The 18,898-nt window shown below is 41.6% G+C and overlaps 1 protein-coding gene across 6 annotated transcripts; it reads left to right on the forward strand.

Moving 5' to 3' along the window:
• Nucleotides 1-496: 496 nt before the first annotated feature.
• LOC148649086 (transcription factor Sp3-like) lies at nucleotides 497-16,304 on the forward strand. Of its 6 annotated transcripts, none has more exons than XM_088605267.1 (7): nucleotides 497-653; nucleotides 952-1,049; nucleotides 1,236-1,331; nucleotides 2,362-3,733; nucleotides 7,006-7,195; nucleotides 8,965-9,161; nucleotides 14,286-16,304. In XM_088605267.1, exons 1-7 carry the CDS (start codon nucleotides 647-649, stop codon nucleotides 14,603-14,605), a joined length of 2,280 nt encoding a protein of 759 aa, XP_088461393.1. In that variant the 5' UTR covers nucleotides 497-646; the 3' UTR covers nucleotides 14,606-16,304. The 6 variants fall into 6 exon arrangements, with proteins under 6 accessions (XP_088461393.1, XP_088461395.1, XP_088461398.1 ...); XM_088605269.1 differs by having other exon boundaries at nucleotides 1,245-1,331; XM_088605270.1 differs by having other exon boundaries at nucleotides 510-692.
• The last annotated feature ends 2,594 nt before the right edge of the window (nucleotides 16,305-18,898 follow it).

Genomic DNA, 18,898 nt, shown 5'->3' on the forward strand with positions numbered 1-18,898 from the left:
GAAAGCAATTTGCTGTCACCGGGTACACCAATTCGGCATAGCTTTCTTATTTTAAGGAATCGTTAGCAAAATATTAGAACAAAAATAATTCAATGTTGAAAACTGTAGTTTAAACTGTAGCCCAGTTAAAATAGACGAATTCGCCTAATCTTTTCTCACAGACGTTCAAGTGTGAGTTTAGAAACAAACGCCTCGTTTCTATTTTGTAACGATAACACAATCACTGTACAGTAGTTAGGCTCTATAAAAAGCGAAAACGTAAACATTCGGCATTCCGTGACAATATAACAACTTTAATGGCCGATTCGTTCTTTGAACAACTTCCTGGCATTTGCCTACAGCTCCATGAATAACAAACAGGAAACACTCGAGCCACAAAAAATGAGCGACGGACCCTCTGTCTACTGCCAACCAAGGAAACCATCCGCACCAACCAATCACTTTAAAGAAGAAAGGCGGAACTTCCTGTGCGTGACGCAAACTTTACCGTCAAGCCTGGAAGCCCCACCTTTTGTGTTTCCCGCACCGTCAATCAAAATAGAAAAAAAATCGACTCGAATCACCGATCGCAGCCCGCCTTTGATTAAAATAATCATGTTTGGCGTTTAAATAAATCGAGAATCTCACGATTTAAACCATTTACGCTATGACTGGTACGTAACATTTAAACTGATTCAAGCACACCATCACCGGTGAGTTTGTGTAACCCTTAAGTCTTTAATCTTTTTTCAGCAGCGGCACAAGCCAGCAGTTGCGATTTAAACGCTAAAGTTAAAGCTTTAAAGAATTTGCATCGAAATCCTAACAGAAACGATCCTGTCGGGAGTCAATCTGGGAGTTTTGTGCGTCCGTGTGGAGTTTGGATGCTGTTTAGTGTGGTTTTGGCGAGCGGAAAGTGGAGAGGAATGATTTGTTTTGCTCTGTTTCCCTCTTCTCTGTGCCTTTCTGTAGCCCCTGAAAAGCCAGTGAAACAAGAGGAAATGGCTGCCTTAGACGTGGACAGCAGTCAGAGCGACTATCTGCAGCACGGCGGCGGCGGAGGAAACCAGGTAATTTTTTCTCCTAGCTGCCCCTCGCTTGCTCTTCTGCCAGGTTTGTTGTAAATGCATGGTGTTTTTTGTGAAGTTCACACGTTTTAAAATTTGATGTTGTAAAAAAAAAAGTCGTACTTCCTGTGTAGCTCCGGACTAACGGCCACCCACTTTCTTCTTTTTAAACCCGCCCATTGTGGGTAGGACACTCAGCCGTCACCGCTCGCTCTGCTAGCAGCTACCTGCAGCAAGATCGGGTCGCCATCGCCAGAGGAGGATGGCTGTGCTGTCGCTGGCGTGGTAAGTCACCCCCGCTGCTAGAACCGTAGCCGAACCGAAACCAGCAGCCCGCCCTGTGCAAATGCACTGCAGCGTGGACTGTAAACACAAAAACAGCCACGGCCGGCAGAGCGCTAAGTCAGCCCCAGTGCTGAAGCAAACCCGGTGTTCAGAGTAACATCCAACCATGCATTATGATCACGACACGCTGATCCTTGACAAATAAAGCGACGAGCTGAGGTTTGAAATTAAAAGCAGTGTGTAATGGCCGTGGGTTCAAAGTGCCTGTTGGTGTCCGGATGCTGCTTTTTTTTTTCCTCTTTCAAAAGATGAATTTAATTCCTCCAATTATTCATCGATCAGTGGGTGATGAGGTCTGTTAAATCGCTTGTTAAGCAGTGTAAAAGAAACGTTTTTTTTAAATGTGCCTTTTATTACTGACGTGATTTAATTGTGTTTGAAAAGGCTGCCAGCCTTTCGTTTTCTCTACCCCCTTACACTTATTCGTCTTTTTTTTGTGACACTACACCATTTCAGATCAGTTACATTTCTCGATTATGCCTACGATGTACAACATATAAACCTGCCTTCAGCTTATTAGAATAATCTTGGCTTGCCTTCATTTCTAATAGTACCACAGACTTGCAAGTGCTCTGCAGGGTATCGATAGGTTTAAGCTGAAGTCTTTTGCCAAAGAGAACCAGTACCACAATAATTTCACTCCTGCAGTGAAAGAGCAGGAGAAATCTATATTTTCACCCAGATCTTTTGCAAATAGGCTACACTCCTTTAATAAATCAGTGATGTCTTACAAATCCCCTCCAGCTGTCGACTTTCCCATGAAAAGTGTAGCTTTTTATCTTATCGCTGGCGGCTTATTGATTTCCACTTAGTAACACATTTAGTAAAATGCTAGTGTAAAAATGACTTTCATTTGGCCAAGTGCTTTTTGCTCAACAGTTCACAAAAAAACAACAACAACTGATGCATTTACTAGGAATATCTGGCAGAAAATTAACTCCGGTCACCTTTTTTTTTGTCTGTGTTTTAGCCTGCAGATCTCACTTCCATACAGTTAACAGGGACAGCTAATAGATGGGAAGTCTTGGCACCTACAGCAACGATAAAGGAGGAACCAGGCTTAGTCCAGATTCCGAATACAGGGATAGTAACATCAAACGGACAGTATGTTCTTCCAATTCAGAATCTGCAAAACCAACAGATTTTTGTAACTTCAGGAACAGACACCTCTGCCAGCGCAGTGCCTAATATACAGTACCAGGTGATTCCACAGATTCAGACTGCAGATGGCCAGCAGGTACAGCTGGGCTTTTCAACTTCTGCGGTAGATGGGGCAACTCTGGGCCAGGATGCCACAGGGCAGATCCAGATCATGCCTGATGGGAATCAAAGCATAACCGTTGCCGGGACATCTTCTGCAGACATCCTTACTAACAGCCAGAACCTCATATCACAGGCTGGGCACGTTCATCATCCTGGTGGGCCTGTCCAGATTCAAGGAGTTTCTCTCGGCAGCTCCACATATAACAGCCAGGGTCAGGTTGTTACTAATGTGCCTGTGGGGTTGCCTGGAAATATTACTTTTGTACCGATCAACAGTGTTGATCTGGACTCCCTAGGGCTTTCAGGTGCTGCTCAGGCCATAGCTACAGGGGTGACCTCTGACGGCCAGTTGATCATGACTGGCCAAGCTATGGACAACTCGGACAGCTCCGAAAAGACTGGTGAGCACCTTTCCCAAACACTATCTGCAAACAATTCCAACACTAACCAAGACATGTACGTGCCAACCACCTCCTCTTCCCAGCTGCACGAAACGATAGACGGTACAGGTGTGCTTCATCAAGCTACGTCCTCCTCCTCGGCCAGCGAGCAGGTGGATCCCTCCAGCCTTCAGGAAAACTACATCCAGACGGCTCTGTCGGACCAGAACCAGGTGCAGAATATCCAGGTCTCCACGGCGCAGCCCATCATCCAGCTGCAGCAGGTCCAGGCGCAGAGCACCAGTGAAGCCCAGGTCATCCAGGGACTCTCCCAGCAGCAGGTTCAGGCCACAGGGCAGACCATCTCTCCTCAAGCCCTGCAGAACTTGCAGCTGCTCAATCCAGGGACTTTTTTGATACAGGCCCAGACGGTGACCCCCTCTGGGCAGATCCAGTGGCAGACTTTCCAGGTGCAGGGAGTTCAGAACTTGCAGAACCTCCAGCTGCCCAACGCACCTGCCCAGCAGATCACCCTGGCCCCTGTGCAGACCCTCTCTCTGGGGCAGGGAGGGACCCTGGGGTCCACACCTGTTAGCATCAGTACCAGCCAGATCCCCAACCTGCAGACAGTGACCGTCAACTCTATAACCTCGCCCGGAATACAGTTCCAGCAGCCAGAGGACACCAGCAGTCCTGCAGGTGAGTCCTGCTGTTTTCTTTCAATTACTAGTAGCCCTTGTACTTTTTACCTCTCAGGTCTGTTATTTTGAACAGCCACGTAGTTGTTAAGGAAATTTGCAGTGGCACCTTTTTTATTTCCTATAGGTTTATAACTGTTAAATTTTACAGTCGTCTGTGCTTAGCAATGTGAAACTTCATATTTTGAGAAAGCAGGTCTTGCGCGATGACATATTTGAACACATTTGTCATGTTTGTGTCCAGTATGTGTCTTTACACACCTATCTAGAGTGTGACTTGCCAGTAGAAATATTCATTGTTATTATTCCTGATTTTTCTAGTTTCTTAACACACAAGTGTTTTCATAAATATTTAGCCACCTTTTGGTACACCAGGACTTCACTGGTTTAACCAAACCCTGTGTCAGTTTGTACCCTTATTTTCTACAATGCAGCTTCCCACTTCTCTGATAAGAGTTTGTTTCAGGCTCAAAGTAAACCGAGACACTAACCTGTGATGTATTGTGCATTTACATTAGCAATGGAAGTGGTATCACTCATAATGATATTCAGTTGATTAAAATAAAGTAAAAAACTAAGGAGAGATACTGGTGAGTAATGGATGCTTGATGGCATTGTCTCCCAGCGTGTCCAGATCCAGATCTGTACAGAAGGAAGAAAAGGTTTGAACTTTAGACCGACTCTGGACAGTTCATTGTGGGAAAGAATCATTGTAGTGTTTCTTTAAGTCAGATTAGCACTTGCCTGGAGCGTGTTTATGTTAGCCCCATGGAAGTATCAAGACTGATATTTGAATAGGTCAGGATGATTCTGGGCAAACTTGTCAAACAAGCTGAGAAGTAAAAATACAATACAGTGCAAGTCAATCATGTCTTTATGTGGTCAGTTTCTACAGTGCCTCTTCATATATCATGTGCATTGTGATGTTATTGAATTTCAGGAGCTCACATCTATTTTATGACAAATTTGGATATGTTTTCCTGACCATTGTTTCTACAAGAGGATTTTGTCGCATCTTTGCTGAGAATTTGCCATAACTATAGTACAGTTTGTACCTGGTCGTTTTGACAGAAACAGTTAAAGACTACCTCCATACAAGCATTTTATGCCCATAGGTTTCCAGTTATGTTTTATGCATAGCTGTATAGCTTTTAAGATCTTTTAAAAAAGTTTCAGGGTAAGTGGACACCATTCTTTCCAGAGGTCAGTACTGTATCAGGTCACATTAGAAAGTCAGTCTTTGTTGGGCAACATACTTTTTGAATGGCTTTAATGCATCAATGCATCTTACATGTCACAGGCAGGGTTGTAACACCATCATGTTTTAAGCTTTTGAAGGATTGGAATGCATTCCAGACAGAAATTTGAATATAGAGATTTGCATGCCTTATCTTTTTTTTTATTGGAGAGAAGTCCTTTTTTTAGAGGAATTCCTCTCATTTGGAATTAAACTAACTTGCATTTCAAATGGAGCAAAAAGTAATCACTTGTTTCAATTTTGTCTCGGACAGAATAAAAAAAAATACATTTGATTTTTAGTTTGCCAGAATCTTCTGGATGGTTCAGGCTGGAATGGTGGGGTGCTGTTCATTGTTCTGAATGTTGGTGTTCTGTATTCTTTGGTGATGTGTCAGCAGAACTTATTTTTGCTTCTGTAACACCTGTTTTCTAACATCTTGTGCATCATGTATTCAGTGCAGTGCTGTGTTGCAGCACTGCCAGCCCTGTAGAAGCTTTCCCACAGTGCTGTGGGCCAGTAGGATGTTTTGGGTGTAATGTAGATGAGCTTGTGATTCTTTGGTGGGATCTTTAAGCCAACAGCTTTGCTCTGTCTTCCTACTGTAAATTCTAACTTCAGTGTCTCAGGTATTTCACTTAGAATTTGACTTAAATGGTTATATTACAATACAATATTTTAGTTAAAACCATTATTCACCGAAAAGCAGTACAAGCACAATCTAAATAATACATATCTGTGATAGCTTGCATATACAGTGCACTGCATGACTATTTCCCCCTGGGAAGTTTGGATCTTTTAATGCCACTTGAGCTTAAAATTACTTTCAAATGGGACATCAAAATTGTCACAGTCTAGACTAGTCCAAAGTCAGAGATCAAAGCTGCTGATGTGTAAATTTCTAGTTTATGCATTTGCATGTTTAAAATGATTCAAATCTAGAAATTAGATGTTTAAAGAAAAGAAGGTGTTCCTCAGCGTTTAACCCCCTTGTTACCAGAACCTTAAATCAGTTCTGGAGTAGAAGAACAGTTTGAAAGTTCACCAAATTAGTGATCCAAGTTCATGTATCAATGTGACAAATCAACCGTGAAGATGAGGAGCTTCTGAAACACCGGTACTGTAGTAGTAGAGTGGAACAGAGCAGGAGAAGGTTATTTATGCCATCAAGTTTGTGAAAGCGGCGTCATGTCAGCAGGGAATGAGTGGCGAGGAACTAGAACTAGAACTAGAACTGAGCAAAGCCCATGCCAGGCCTAGTGGTGTTGCTCCTCAAATCACCCACAAGTCAAAAACAAGGTGCAAAATGTACGCAACAGCAAAACAAGCATACAAGGCAAAAGGCAAAGCCAGCGGGTTAGTTCGTCAAGAAGAGAGTTAATTTCCTTGAAAGGCCAAGTCAAAAACCTGACATTCAGCCTCTTTTGCATGTAACAGTGCTCGATTTGATCATTTCGTTTTGAATAAGAGCAGTTTATTAAAAAATGTATGTAGCGTCTTGCTAGGGTTCTGAACCTTGTTATATTTCCACATTTTGTTGCGTTAACTACTAGGGGTCATAAATTGTGCTATAGGGATACTTCTCCTCAGCAGGGACTAGAAGGCTGGTTTGGATTGAAGGGAAAATGGATGGAACAAAGTGTAGGCAATGCTAGAGAAACACCTGTCACAGGATAACTTCAGTCTGTAAGCGATCTCCGAGCATTTTGCTGAAATTTACTGTAACTATCTTTCTGTTTCAAGTCTTTAGATTGATCATTGAGGTTCTGAATCAAATATTAATATTTTGGCAAGGTGCGCGGTATTTGTGTCTGAATATGAAATTGTTCAGGGCCTGAATGTCTTTGCAAAGCACAGTACGTATGATTAGTTTCTAGCATCCTGAGTGATTCTTTTTATGGTGGACACAAGTCTGCGTGACTTTAGGATTTTCTATTTAAATGTGATCTTCAAGGTTATAAAGAGAAAAAGTCAGAGCTATAGCCGAGTTGGGACGGCATGACCGTCGTGAACAGGAGATCCTTTTGCCTTCTCAGATATCCAGATCAAGGAGGAGCCAGACTCGGAGGAGTGGCAGCTGGGCAGCGACTCCACCCTGAACACCAGCGACCTGTCTCACTTGCGGGTCCGGCTGGTGGATGAGGAGACGGACCAGCAGAACCAGGAGGGCAAGCGGCTCAGGCGGGTCGCCTGCACCTGCCCCAACTGCAAGGAGGCGGGCGGGAGGTGAGCTGTTTCCACACTGCTTTCCAGAATGAGAAACAAAATGGCAGAATCGGGCGCAGTAGCTCTCCTGGTGAGGACAGAAGCAGGGGAGATGGTGAAGGTGAAGTGGAAGGAGGAACTGGGGGAACTGCAGTGCCAGTTTCTGAGACTGGCTGTTAAATCTTAAATTAATTAACGGAATTGCTAAATTTGGCAAATTCCAAATTAAGCACAAAATCGTTAACCTTGTGGAAGTACTGTATGGTTGCCATGTTGCTGCAAGCTGCTGGTCTCGCCAAAGGCAAGAGTGAGAGTTGGCACGAATTGTGACATGAAGAGGCCCTTCCTGCTCACTAGTCACCGTAATGACTAATGTAATGTGATGTACGAGTACGAATGTGATTTCACCACAGAAATGTTCCATTGTGATCCACGTGCAGAGTTCATAAGAAAGCAGTGTTTGTTGGCAAAACCTTCTGGAAGTCGAGATACATTTTTCTATTGTGTGAAGAGAGATGTATTCACAAGCCTGTTTGTTTACAATGTAATAAGGCTGTGTCACGTCACTGGAAGTTTTGTTGACTCATTTTGAATCGGAGACAATGACCGCAATATGAGCTGCACATACCTGGGAATTTTGTGTATATTGTGATGTAAATTGGAGGTTTTACATATTACTGTGCCCATTTGACTTTCATTGTGGTTTGAAATGCACTTATCAATGCCAGTTTTTTCTAATATACAGAAATAGTGTTGCTGCTCCCCTTTAACAGCAAATAAAACTGGCAAGGCAGCCCAGTTCTGAAAAGAAAATCATACCTTTTCATCTACAGAAATACACCACCGAATACTGTGCTGTCTGTTGACAGAATGGCAACATTACCCATAAATATGGGACTTTTTAGTCAATAAAATGATGAAAAGGCCGACAGTGGAGATATATTAGGTGTAATAAGGAGGAGATCCAGCGTTCCGAGAGAGTGAAAACGTTGAGGGGCAATGCCGAACATGGGCAGAAATGCAGTCTGTTTTGTTTGTCGCAGACTGGCAGATCCAGAGGGCATCAAAGAGCACGGCAGGATAAAAGAGAGGATGAGTGCGAGGAGAAAGAGGAGAGAGAGGCTGGATTAGTGCTGACAAGAATGGGAGGAAAGGAGGATACAGATGGTAAAGTTAGTCAGTGGAGAGGAGGAGAAGCCGAGTCCTACTGTGAATGTACACTCGCAGGTTTAGAAACGGTGCTGAGTTTCTGCAGGATCGCCATCTTAACATTCACTTATATTGCTTATTAAAGAGTGAGCAATGAACATATGTTGAACCACGTGATATAATGAAACAACACTTTTTTTGTAGAAATTTGCTGTTTATGGCTAGTTTTGTGGGCAGCAGTATTTCAGAATGAAGTTTTTATCCTCTACAAAGATGCTCTTTACAGAGCCTTCTTGTACGTGGTTTTGTACATTGTGATCGACATAATAAATAAAGGCTTATGAACGACGTGCACAGTCTTTCGGGTTTGTAAGAAAAGTAAAATCAGATCAGGAAGACTTCTTAAAGAGCCCTGGATTGTAACACCTCACAATCCTCCTGTGTCGGTGGTGTACTTTGACTAAAATATCAATGGTTCAGCATGCTGAGGTCTTTGGTTCTTGCCGGTGTTTTAGCACGATCCATTTTCTTGAAGAATGGGCGAATACAAGGGTATTGGTCGGGCAGATTCAAAAGAGGTGTACCTTACGTGCCCGCCGTGACGGGTTGTGTCATTGTGTGTCGGTCTTCCTGTCTTTCAGAGGTTCTAGTTTGGGGAAAAAGAAGCAGCACATCTGCCACATTCCTGGCTGTGGAAAGGTTTATGGGAAGACATCGCACCTGAGAGCCCATCTGCGCTGGCATTCCGGCGAGAGGCCCTTTGTGTGTACTTGGATGTTCTGCGGGAAAAGGTTCACGCGCAGCGACGAATTACAGCGGCACAGAAGAACGCACACAGGTAAACCCTTACTGGTAAATCAGACCGTAAAACCAGGGCACTGGCATAGAGGGCAGCAGACTTCACAAGTGTAAGAGGATTCATCAGACATTGCAGTACAAGCTTTGCTGTCTTTGCTACATACTGACATCCATGGAGAAAGGGACGTAATGGATAAACAAATTTACACTAATAAAATATTACTCTATACTATACAGTAAGAAGTATTTCCTTTAGGTAGCTGCGTCAACATACGTAGGCTGCAAAGGAACAGGTAAAGGTTTGTTTCATGCTGAAAAGAGAAGAAAAGAAACAACGTTTTGGCTGTGGAGCCTTCTTCCGTTGTGAGAAAGAGGAAAGTCGGCAACTGATATAGCATGGGAGGACAAAAGCTGGGAGTGGAGAGGAGGCGGGAGCAGGAGAGATGCAGAGTGGACACTCGGATGGTATGATGTTAAGAGAGGTGTGAAGTGAAAAGGCCTCCTCTCCACAGCCGAAACGTTGTTTCTTTTCTTCTCTTTTTAGCATGGGATAAACCTTTACTTGTTTCTGTACAGCAAGAATACAGCTGTAATTTAAGCAAACAGCATTGCGAAACAATGCGAGCATGGAACTTCAGATTTCTTGTGCTGGCGCCCTTTTCACGTCACTAGAATGCTTTTCGGCCATGACCGGAAAGGGTAACGCTGCAAACCAGGGGAAAACTATTCCAGACAGCGCGCGCGTAAGAGACCATGCGGAACAAGAACCGAGACCACACGTAGGACGTTGGGTGGCGTAAGAGTTTCAAGATGAAACCAGGCCAAGATTATACACTGTCTGCGCGATGGGGTTGGTTAGAGAACCCTAGCGAACGAGAGATCGCGGCGGCAAAGGCTGCAAGCCAGGCAGAACCAGAAATTTTCCTAGATGGTAAAGGCTGATTTTTATTGGTTTATGGAGAAAATGGCAGGTATTGAAGTGTTCGGGTGAATAAAAGGCCAGAGAGCAGCCCTTTGCCGTATTAGCTTGGTAGAGAACGGCGTTCCGTTGGGTTCACGGACAGACGTGCACTGTCGAGGAATCGTTCGCAATACACAAGGAGATAAATCTAGCACACAAATATATACCCGTGCACGTGAAATGACAAAGGAAAGCAGAAAAACATTTTTTTTTGTGTGGTTTCTCTGGGTTTTAATACAGTAACCATTATTCAGAGCATTTTGCCAGCCTTGCAGTCATTTTTTTGGAAGGCTTTGCTCTGCAGCAAATGAAGTTGCCAACAGGCTTTTGAAGTTCTGAGATTCAGTTTAGAACACAGTGAGCGACCGTGTGCTTGTTTTTACAACAAACAAACCTGTCTCAGCACTGTGGCAACAGAATTTCCCTTGAGATAGCCTGCTGAACCAAACAGGCGTAGTGCTTCTAGCAACACCAGTCTTGTCCACTTGAAATCCCTGCCGCTGGGATGCGTACCTGTGAGCTGCCTACCAGCATCCCTGCCATTGAAATATCCATTTGTGTTTTTGAGTTTAGCTCAGCGTATGCTGCTTTGTGTTTCTTCACACTTGTTGATTGCAATTGTTATTCTTGCACATTTTATAATTATTATTTCACGCGGGAGTTTCGATGACCTAGGTTGTTTTTTTGTAAGGGAGATGAAAGGGGTTCTTGGAGGACCAGTCGCCTGCTGGTTTTTGCTCCAGCCAAGCTCTCAGTTACACAATTGAACCCTTAATTATTTTAATAATAGGATTAATTTCAACTGTTTGACTGTTTGCAGCTCTTAAACCTGTTGGGGGTTGCCTTTTAACTACAGTAAACCCTTGGTTTAACGTACTAATAAGGGAGAAGGTGTGTCCATTACTGCTGAATGTCCATTTAATCATGAATAACATTTGTTCAGCCAAACGACACACTAGTATGAGAAAAAATACTATGCTATTTGTATCTTGTGACAATTTCTAATAATTGCCGTCAACAGTCAATGGAAATGTTGTTTTTTTATCATAAATAAGCAAGCTCTTAATTTCATGTTATAAATATACTGTATAAATTTAACTAAATCACATCAAAACAAACAACACTCATCAATTTACCTCCATTGCTCCCTTCCTGAATTCGAAAGTACGTAGTCTTTTTACCTTCTTTTATTATTTGTGCACTTGGATTTTACAGACAAAATTCCTCTTTAGATTTTGCCCATTAATGAGAGGGCTGCATTTCATAAGGAAATCAAAATCCTAGGTTTGTGAATAGAAGAAAAATCAAATTTTCCAGTTCAAGCCGCTGTTCAATTAACTCTTCAGTTCGCTAATTGGGACGAGCAAGAATGAAAACTATTAGGTGTGTACCTGGATTAGGATTCCCTGGTCTGTGGAACTACTGTATAGAAATCGTTCATACATGCATCCTTAATGTCATGTAAAATCAGAGACATACACCACTGACAGGCGCTTTAGAGATCCAGGGCTACACCCCAAAACCTCTAATGGCATTAATGATGCTAATGATTTCAGGTTGTTTTCTCAAATAGCAAATAGACAACATTATTTTTCACGACAATTCTGTAAAATGTTTTTTTTTTACGTTCTCATTTTATTGGAAAACAGTTATCCAAAACAACTGAACGTGCGCACAATCAGATCTTTATCTCAGCCTGCACACCTCAGAATTCCTATCCGATATCTTCCGGAAGCATGTGTGCCATTTCCCGCCTTATATATATTCCATTAGGATATAAAAAGGGTCTTAAACGAGAGTAGGCCGTTCAACCCACCCTGGCCCTTTGGGTTAGTAGCGAATTCATGGGAAGGTACAGAAAGGGGATAAAGTTTATCAGGTCATGCTGTGTGAATAAACATTGAAAAGGCTTGGAATGTTTTCTATAACTGTGTTGTCAGTTTCAGCGGGTAGAAGGTGGAAAGAGGGCACAGCGAAGAAACACACGTCAAAGGAACAAAATGAAACAATGAGCAGTGCCTGAGTCATCGCGAAAGAGGGGCTGGTGTTCAGTAATGCCTTCATGTTTCCAGCAGTAGCTGCTGCTGCTATGTTTCACATAAGAGAATCGCGATCATCTTTATTTGACAGTGGCACTGTATGTAAGGGATGTGGAAGTAAAAGTCAGAAACTGCTTTATAGGTTTTACCTGGTGCAAGAGGGAAGAAATTCCTTATACTGAAGTCTGCATGTTCTCCCTGCACCTACTTTTCTCTAGGCATTGTGGTTTCCTCCTATTTACCAAAGACGTGCTAGTGGGGTTTATTGATGTGTCTAAATTGTCCCTGTCTGCATGTGCGTCTTGTGATGGACTGGTGTCCCACCCAGGGTTTAATCCCTTTGCCCTACTCGTTTGGAATGGTCTTCAGCTTGCTGGTGCCGTTTTCATGGTGGTTTCTTGATAGTGGGCGGATGCCTAACTATAATAACCAGACAACTGTTCTGCTGGAAGAACCAGTGATTAATTCTCATCAGTTGTCAATATTTTAAGTTAAAGTGACCATCTGTTCTGCATGTTCCCAGTTTAACCATTTTTGTTGTCGCCATGCCCCCAGTACTAATGGTGCCAGCCTCATTTGCATGGTGCTTTGCCGTTGTGTGTCACCTTTCGAAGAGTCACAGTTGACCACTGAGATCCCTTGTTCCCTCATCCAGTGTCTGGTTAATGGGCTCCTCCTGCTGTCCAAGTGAGTGTCTGTACTGGTTGAGCCACTGAGGAGCTGGCAGTGCATAATCTTTTACCTCTAGTGTACTGGCACCAGTATATTTTTGAACAATGGTTTCATAGCTGCAATTGCTATCCTCTTAAAACAGCTCCATGTGTTCCTAAGTTTGTCCCTTCCATAAAACAGTCTGTATTAAAACGTAGCATTTTGAACTGACTTTAGGCAACCATATATGGAAGACTAGATCAACCAGTTGCTCTGATCACAGATATTCAGAAAGTTTTTATATTTATGTCCCAAAGCCCCAGGCTATTTTTAAGCCCCAGACTGGTGTATGAGTCTATGCTTTTCAAAAACGTTTTCAGCTTTTTTCAGAAAGCTGGATCGTTTTGTCATCAGTCCTCATTCTCCTTAGATAATATTTTTGAGAGCATACTAGAAATGCAAATCTTCTGTGTTAGGTGCTTAACTCCATCCTGGGAAATATATAGGGTTGGCCTGATTAATGAAATCAATGCAAATTACCATCTAGTCCTTTTAGAAAACCTTCCCCCCGTTTAACAGGCTGGTTCACCCAACAATTCACCTTACCTGTGCTGTCCGGGATGCAGGCTGAAGGTTTTCCTGTAGTTCTTTGCCGTGCTTGCAGCAGCTTAGGAATAGTTACTTATTGGTCAACACTGTTGCTCCCCAGCTGCTAGACAAAGAAGAGTTCTGATTGTAACTTTTTCTTTCAGAGTAGTAATTGTCCTTAGCCTGGACATGGAGTGTATGTCCAGAGGAAATTCAGTGTGTTTTAAACACTCCACACTGGAACACACAAAATAGAGGGTTGTAGATAAGTTATTCTTAGTAAATTGATACTCTAGTGTTAATAATCAGGAAAATCTCTTTTTCAGTTGTGCGTGTCTGGCATATAAAGGCTGCTGCATGTTATCTAGATGGCTGCTACACTTCAGTGGTGGATGAAGTAGATCCCCTGTTATATGAAAAGCTCTTGCAGACCGTTTGGGAGGAAAAATGTTATATTTAATGTGATGAAGCAGTACTATCCATCCATCTGGCCATCCGTTGAACTGGAGTCTAGTCTGGCAGGACACCAGTCTATCGCGGGAGACGCACATGAGTGCAGATGAGGGGGGCATTTTAGAGATGGCAGGTCACTGGGTCAGCATGTCTTTGGGCAGTGGGAGGAAACTGGAGGACCTGGAGGAAACCCACTCAAGCGTAGCAGAACAGGCGAACGGAGTCGGATTCAAACCCGGGACCCTGAAGCTGTGACGCAGCAGCGCTACCCCACAACATCACCCTTCCACCTTGTGCATGGATCGAAGATGTTCTGTCTTGCTTTGAGAATTTGTAGCCTGTAGGTGGCTATATAAAGGATTTGGATAGCTCTAGCTTCTTGATGGAGAGAAGTGTTGTTGTTTTTTTAGGGGTTTCTTTCTTTTTCTTTCAAGACCTTGTTCTAAAAACAGTTGTCTTATTTCCGTGACAGGTGAGAAGAAGTTTGTCTGCCCGGAATGTTCCAAGCGTTTTATGCGAAGCGATCACCTTGCCAAGCATATTAAAACTCACCAGAACAAAAAAGGCATTAACTCAAGCAGTACAATGATGGCAGCGGTGGAAACAACATCGTCGTCCGATAACATTATTACAGCAGGAGGGACAACCCTTATCCTAACCAACATTCAACAGGGGTCCGTACAGAGCATTGGAACGGTGAACTCGACAAACGCCAGTGCTCAAGAGATTCTCTCCAACTCTGAAATTCCTTTACAGCTGGTCACGGTATCTGCCAGCGAGGTGATGGAGTAACCACACTCACAAACTGAACTTATTTGGTCGTGTTTTTTTTTTCATTTTTATATATATATATTATATTTTAAAGAAATATCAGTTTATGTTCATTAGCAGTCTTTTTACTGATGGGGCAAAAAATGAAATTAATGTGGTTACAATACACACACTGAAATGCCTTATTTTGTATCATACTCTGTAGTATAATGGTGGAGTTGCATGTGGTTTTAGCTACTGTTCAATGTGTAATAGATCTGAAAAAAAAAGTTTCTGTAATATGAAAAGAATGGTACAGATGAGAATTAAGAGTATGGGAGCTTTGTTAACCTAAATATATATTAAATGGGAAATTGTGGATGTGAATACTTTAAAGGCGGGTAATTAAGGAAGAGTTCTGCCTCCAATTCCAGAATCAAGTCCACTCACTCATCATACGTCTAGGCACAGTGTCCACCAGGAGCAGTCCAGGTGTGTCACAGCTTCTTCTAAAATGTCGTTTCTGAAATTGTGTCATTTTAAACAGACTCAAAGTGGAGTCTGCCTGAACTGTCAGCATTTGGAGTTTCACCACCTTTTGTTTTTGTTTCGCCTTTGAGGTATTTTGCAGAGAGCAAAAGAAAACAATCGTGTAATTAAAATTTTGTATTTTTTCCCTCCTTGTACGTCCGTTGATCTGATGTTTAATATGCATAACTTGCAAATTGTTTTTTGAGCGAAAGCTATTTATAGTAGGCTTTACTTAGTAAACCGGTTTTGTTGTATCGAAACCTCGTTATTTTAATTACTTTTTAAATATGTATAATATTCAAATGTGTTACTTTTGTAAAACTTCATTTTCAAATGGAACTCAATTAAAGTCTGAATCCTTTCTATAAAAAAAGCCATGTTAAAAGGTTGATTTGCCAAATTTTATTTTCCTAACAACTTGCAATAATATTGGATGGAAAAAGTAGCACAACCACATTTCATTGATGGCTGATATGTGTTGATTATTGTAGACAATATAGATTTATCATGTGACGATGGACCAAAAGAAGAAGAAAATTATGCAGCCACTATTTCTTACATGCTGTGTCAAAATAATGTATATGTCAGGGTCTTAAAATTACTTTTTGCTAAATTTCTTGTGAACCCCCCTCCCATCTCCATCTTCCCACTGCTGGGTGATAGGAGCTGGTCTCATTTGTGACCAAACTCCTATAATTTCAGGTAAAAACACAGAGATCTAAATCATTCAAGATAGTCTCGAGAGAAAACCTTCTGCTAGTACTGTACGTTTAAGTACTGTACATTTACTAATCGACTGCAGTTTAATTTCTTTTTTTGTATGAGCATTGTCTTGTTTTTTTTTTTATACTGCCCTGGAAAGTGTGTAGGCTATGCACTCTCTTCTTGCTCTGTTCAAATATGTACCTGTCTTTTTTTTTCTCTCAAAATATTCCTATATCATTTTTATATATAGCAATGTTTCTGACTTTCATTATGCAGGTTGTGTAATGTGAGATTAAAGTAGATGGAAAATGAGTGCTATAGTCTTGTCACTGGAGGTAATTAATCCAGTGACTAGAATTTCAATAGATTAACTTGTATAAAGAAATATTGACAATATTTTAAAATATTGTACTTGTTAAGGCCACCTGAAATTCAGAATCTACCTTGATGTATTTGAAATATATTATACCCAAGTGGTCACTAATAAAACACTATTTTGACTTTTCATTTGATACTATTTTGTGGATAGTTATTGAACATAGCTCGAGTCTGCAGTACTGTGTTTTCAATTAAATTCAGAGAAGATCTGGCACTTTTAGCCAAAAAAGAAGCCCCAGTTCTAACACCCATATTGTGCTGAGACACCTCACTGGTATTCGGACTAGAAGTGTATTTTTCAGTAAAGAGAATATGGTCAACCAACTGTTATAGGAAAATGGGCTAGTTGGCAGAAGGCCTTCAGGACTATATGGACAGCCCATTTTGAGTACTTTTTTTGAAAGATGTTTGTGTGGTCTAACAATGTGGTTCCAATGGCTGTGGAAAATCAAACCAGCCGGTTCATTTTAAGTAAAAAGCTGATACTGGATTTCAGTCTTGCCCCTCAAACCTAGAACAGCTTTATACCAGTCGTACAACAGGGACATGGGAGCAGTGTTGGAGCACTGTTCCGTGTGCCATGGTAGCATTGTTTCCCAAGAAGCCAGTTGCCTTCAGGTTGTTTCTATAGCACTGGGAATGCACAAGGGATTTGGGAGCAAGGTTTATGTCCAGGAGAACTCCCACAGTGACTGAAGTGGCTGATGGAACACATCGACTGGAGCAGCAGAGAGGTGAGTCTAGTGGGACCTGCATGTTCGCACAAGGCATTTCTCAGCAAAACATTGTTTTGGAGGAGTAATACTGCCTTAATGTGAACTAATGCAGTCGTTGGCAGTGCCTGCTTCTGAAGTGCTGTGTTTTTGGGTATTAAATGGAAAGAGCACAAAACTTCCTGAAATCACACAGCAAACCACAGCCATGGCATCAGTGGAATGATGTGGAGACTGTTACAGTTGATTTATAGGTGTTTTCTAGCAGAGTTTGGAGATTTTGGTAGTAGAAAAAAGTCCTTTTATTAGATCTGGATGTGTTATATGGTATCTATATCAACCAACCTTTTATATTGAAAGACTTGAAATCAAAACTTAAAACATACTGGGTAGTATTTCTGTGCCATAATGCTGGATTTTCACACTTTATAATTCTTAGCATCACCCCTTCAGTGTAGATTTTTGTGCTCCTCTCTGACAATGTTGGGTATTTGTACACTACTAAAGCAGCTTGTTGAAGTAAGTTAGGTTTATTTCCCAGAATGCAATATTCCTCCAGCAAGAATGTTGCTTTTTTACTGTGGATATTTAGCTCATGTTCACGTTGTATGAATTGTTTTATGGTAATGCAACAATGTTCAATTATTTATGGGCTCTGCATGGAAGACAACATAGTGTACACATTGCAGTGTACTTTCAAAATAATTTGACAATTGTGATTCTGGGTTTAGATCTGCTTAGTTATTGGAGAAAAGCAGCAGCAGTTCCTAAAACGCTGCCTGTAAAAGTAAGAACAAGTCCATTTCCTGTAATAACTTTAATTTGCATAACTTAATTAATTCAATTCAGTGTAATGCAACACCTAATGGCACAACGAACAAGGAATGACAGTTTGAGTTAATGAAATGTGTTAACGGAATCATCATTTGCTTGTATGCTAATTAGTCCGATTAATTTCTTCGTTATGCAAATCAGCACATTGTAATAGTTTAACTGCCATTTTACCAAATTCATAATAGTTGGTAGGAGGAAAGTCAGACTTTCCTTTAGGATGAAGTACTTTTAAAGTTAATGCAATCTCCTTTCACCTCTGGAAATATGTTCTTATGTTTTAAATTAGCAAGTGCGTGCTTCAGGACTGTGCAGCTTAAACTGAAGCCCTTCCAGTCCACTCCAGTGCAGTACTTTGATGCGACCAGCTCCTTAATTGTTAAACTGACCTTGATAATCATAAATTAAATAATAAAGGAGCCTGTTGCAAGAAAATTGTGCGATGGAGTGGAGGATTGGGGGAGCCCGAGATACAGGAGCCCTGTTTTTTAGAAACAAGGAATGAAAGAGTTGTATAATTAATTTCCATGCTCCTCCACAGAATATGTCTGGTGAGTTCTTTCGATTGCGTTTCAAACTGAAGTGCAGATGTAGGCAGCAAACTGAGCCACAGATGGCAAAGAAATCGGTTGGCCAAGACGGGTTTGCTCCAGCCGACGAGAGCTTTTTCCTAAAGACATGAATCAACACATTTATATACTGTATATATATATATGAACTCAAGTTCTTGAACTCTACACCCATTCACTGAAGTGAGTCACTTACAGTAGGTTTCCAGGGCATTGCTTCTACATACAGTAGATTTTTCATCTTCAGAGCTGCTAAAATATTGTTTCTAATTCTGGGCCATGTTTATCCAATAATCATAATTCTACCAGCCCGCAGTTTGTTATGAGAGCACATAATATTCAGATTGATAAAAGGATTGGGCACAATATTATGGTGAATTATAACACCAAACCTTTGTCAGGGTCAGTGTGTGATGTGCAAAATTCACACATCACTAAGCTTTTACTACTAGGGGTGATTTGAGCTCTTCATTTTCTTCCTGCATCTTTGTGACTGCTTGTTAAACCTGCCCAGGTAATCCTTCCCTCCGCCATCTGTTTACATTGTAAAACAAACTTTGAATGTCTGGTATAACGGTAATTTTGCTCATTGGCATAAATATTAACTC

The sequence above is a fragment of the Lepisosteus platostomus genome, chromosome 14, assembly GCF_059453375.1.
Source record: "Lepisosteus platostomus isolate fLepPlt1 chromosome 14, fLepPlt1.hap1, whole genome shotgun sequence".
Taxonomy (NCBI): domain Eukaryota; kingdom Metazoa; phylum Chordata; class Actinopteri; order Semionotiformes; family Lepisosteidae; genus Lepisosteus; species Lepisosteus platostomus.

What these genes read in the sequence shown, in the direction of transcription:
- LOC148649086 (XM_088605267.1), top strand. An exon ending in GCTGTGCTGTCGCTGGCGTG is followed by an intron (nt 1,332 to 2,361) that starts GTAAGTCACCCC and finishes TCTGTGTTTTAG; the next exon opens with CCTGCAGATCTCACTTCCAT. An exon ending in TGCAAGGAGGCGGGCGGGAG is followed by an intron (nt 7,196 to 8,964) that starts GTGAGCTGTTTC and finishes CCTGTCTTTCAG; the next exon opens with AGGTTCTAGTTTGGGGAAAA.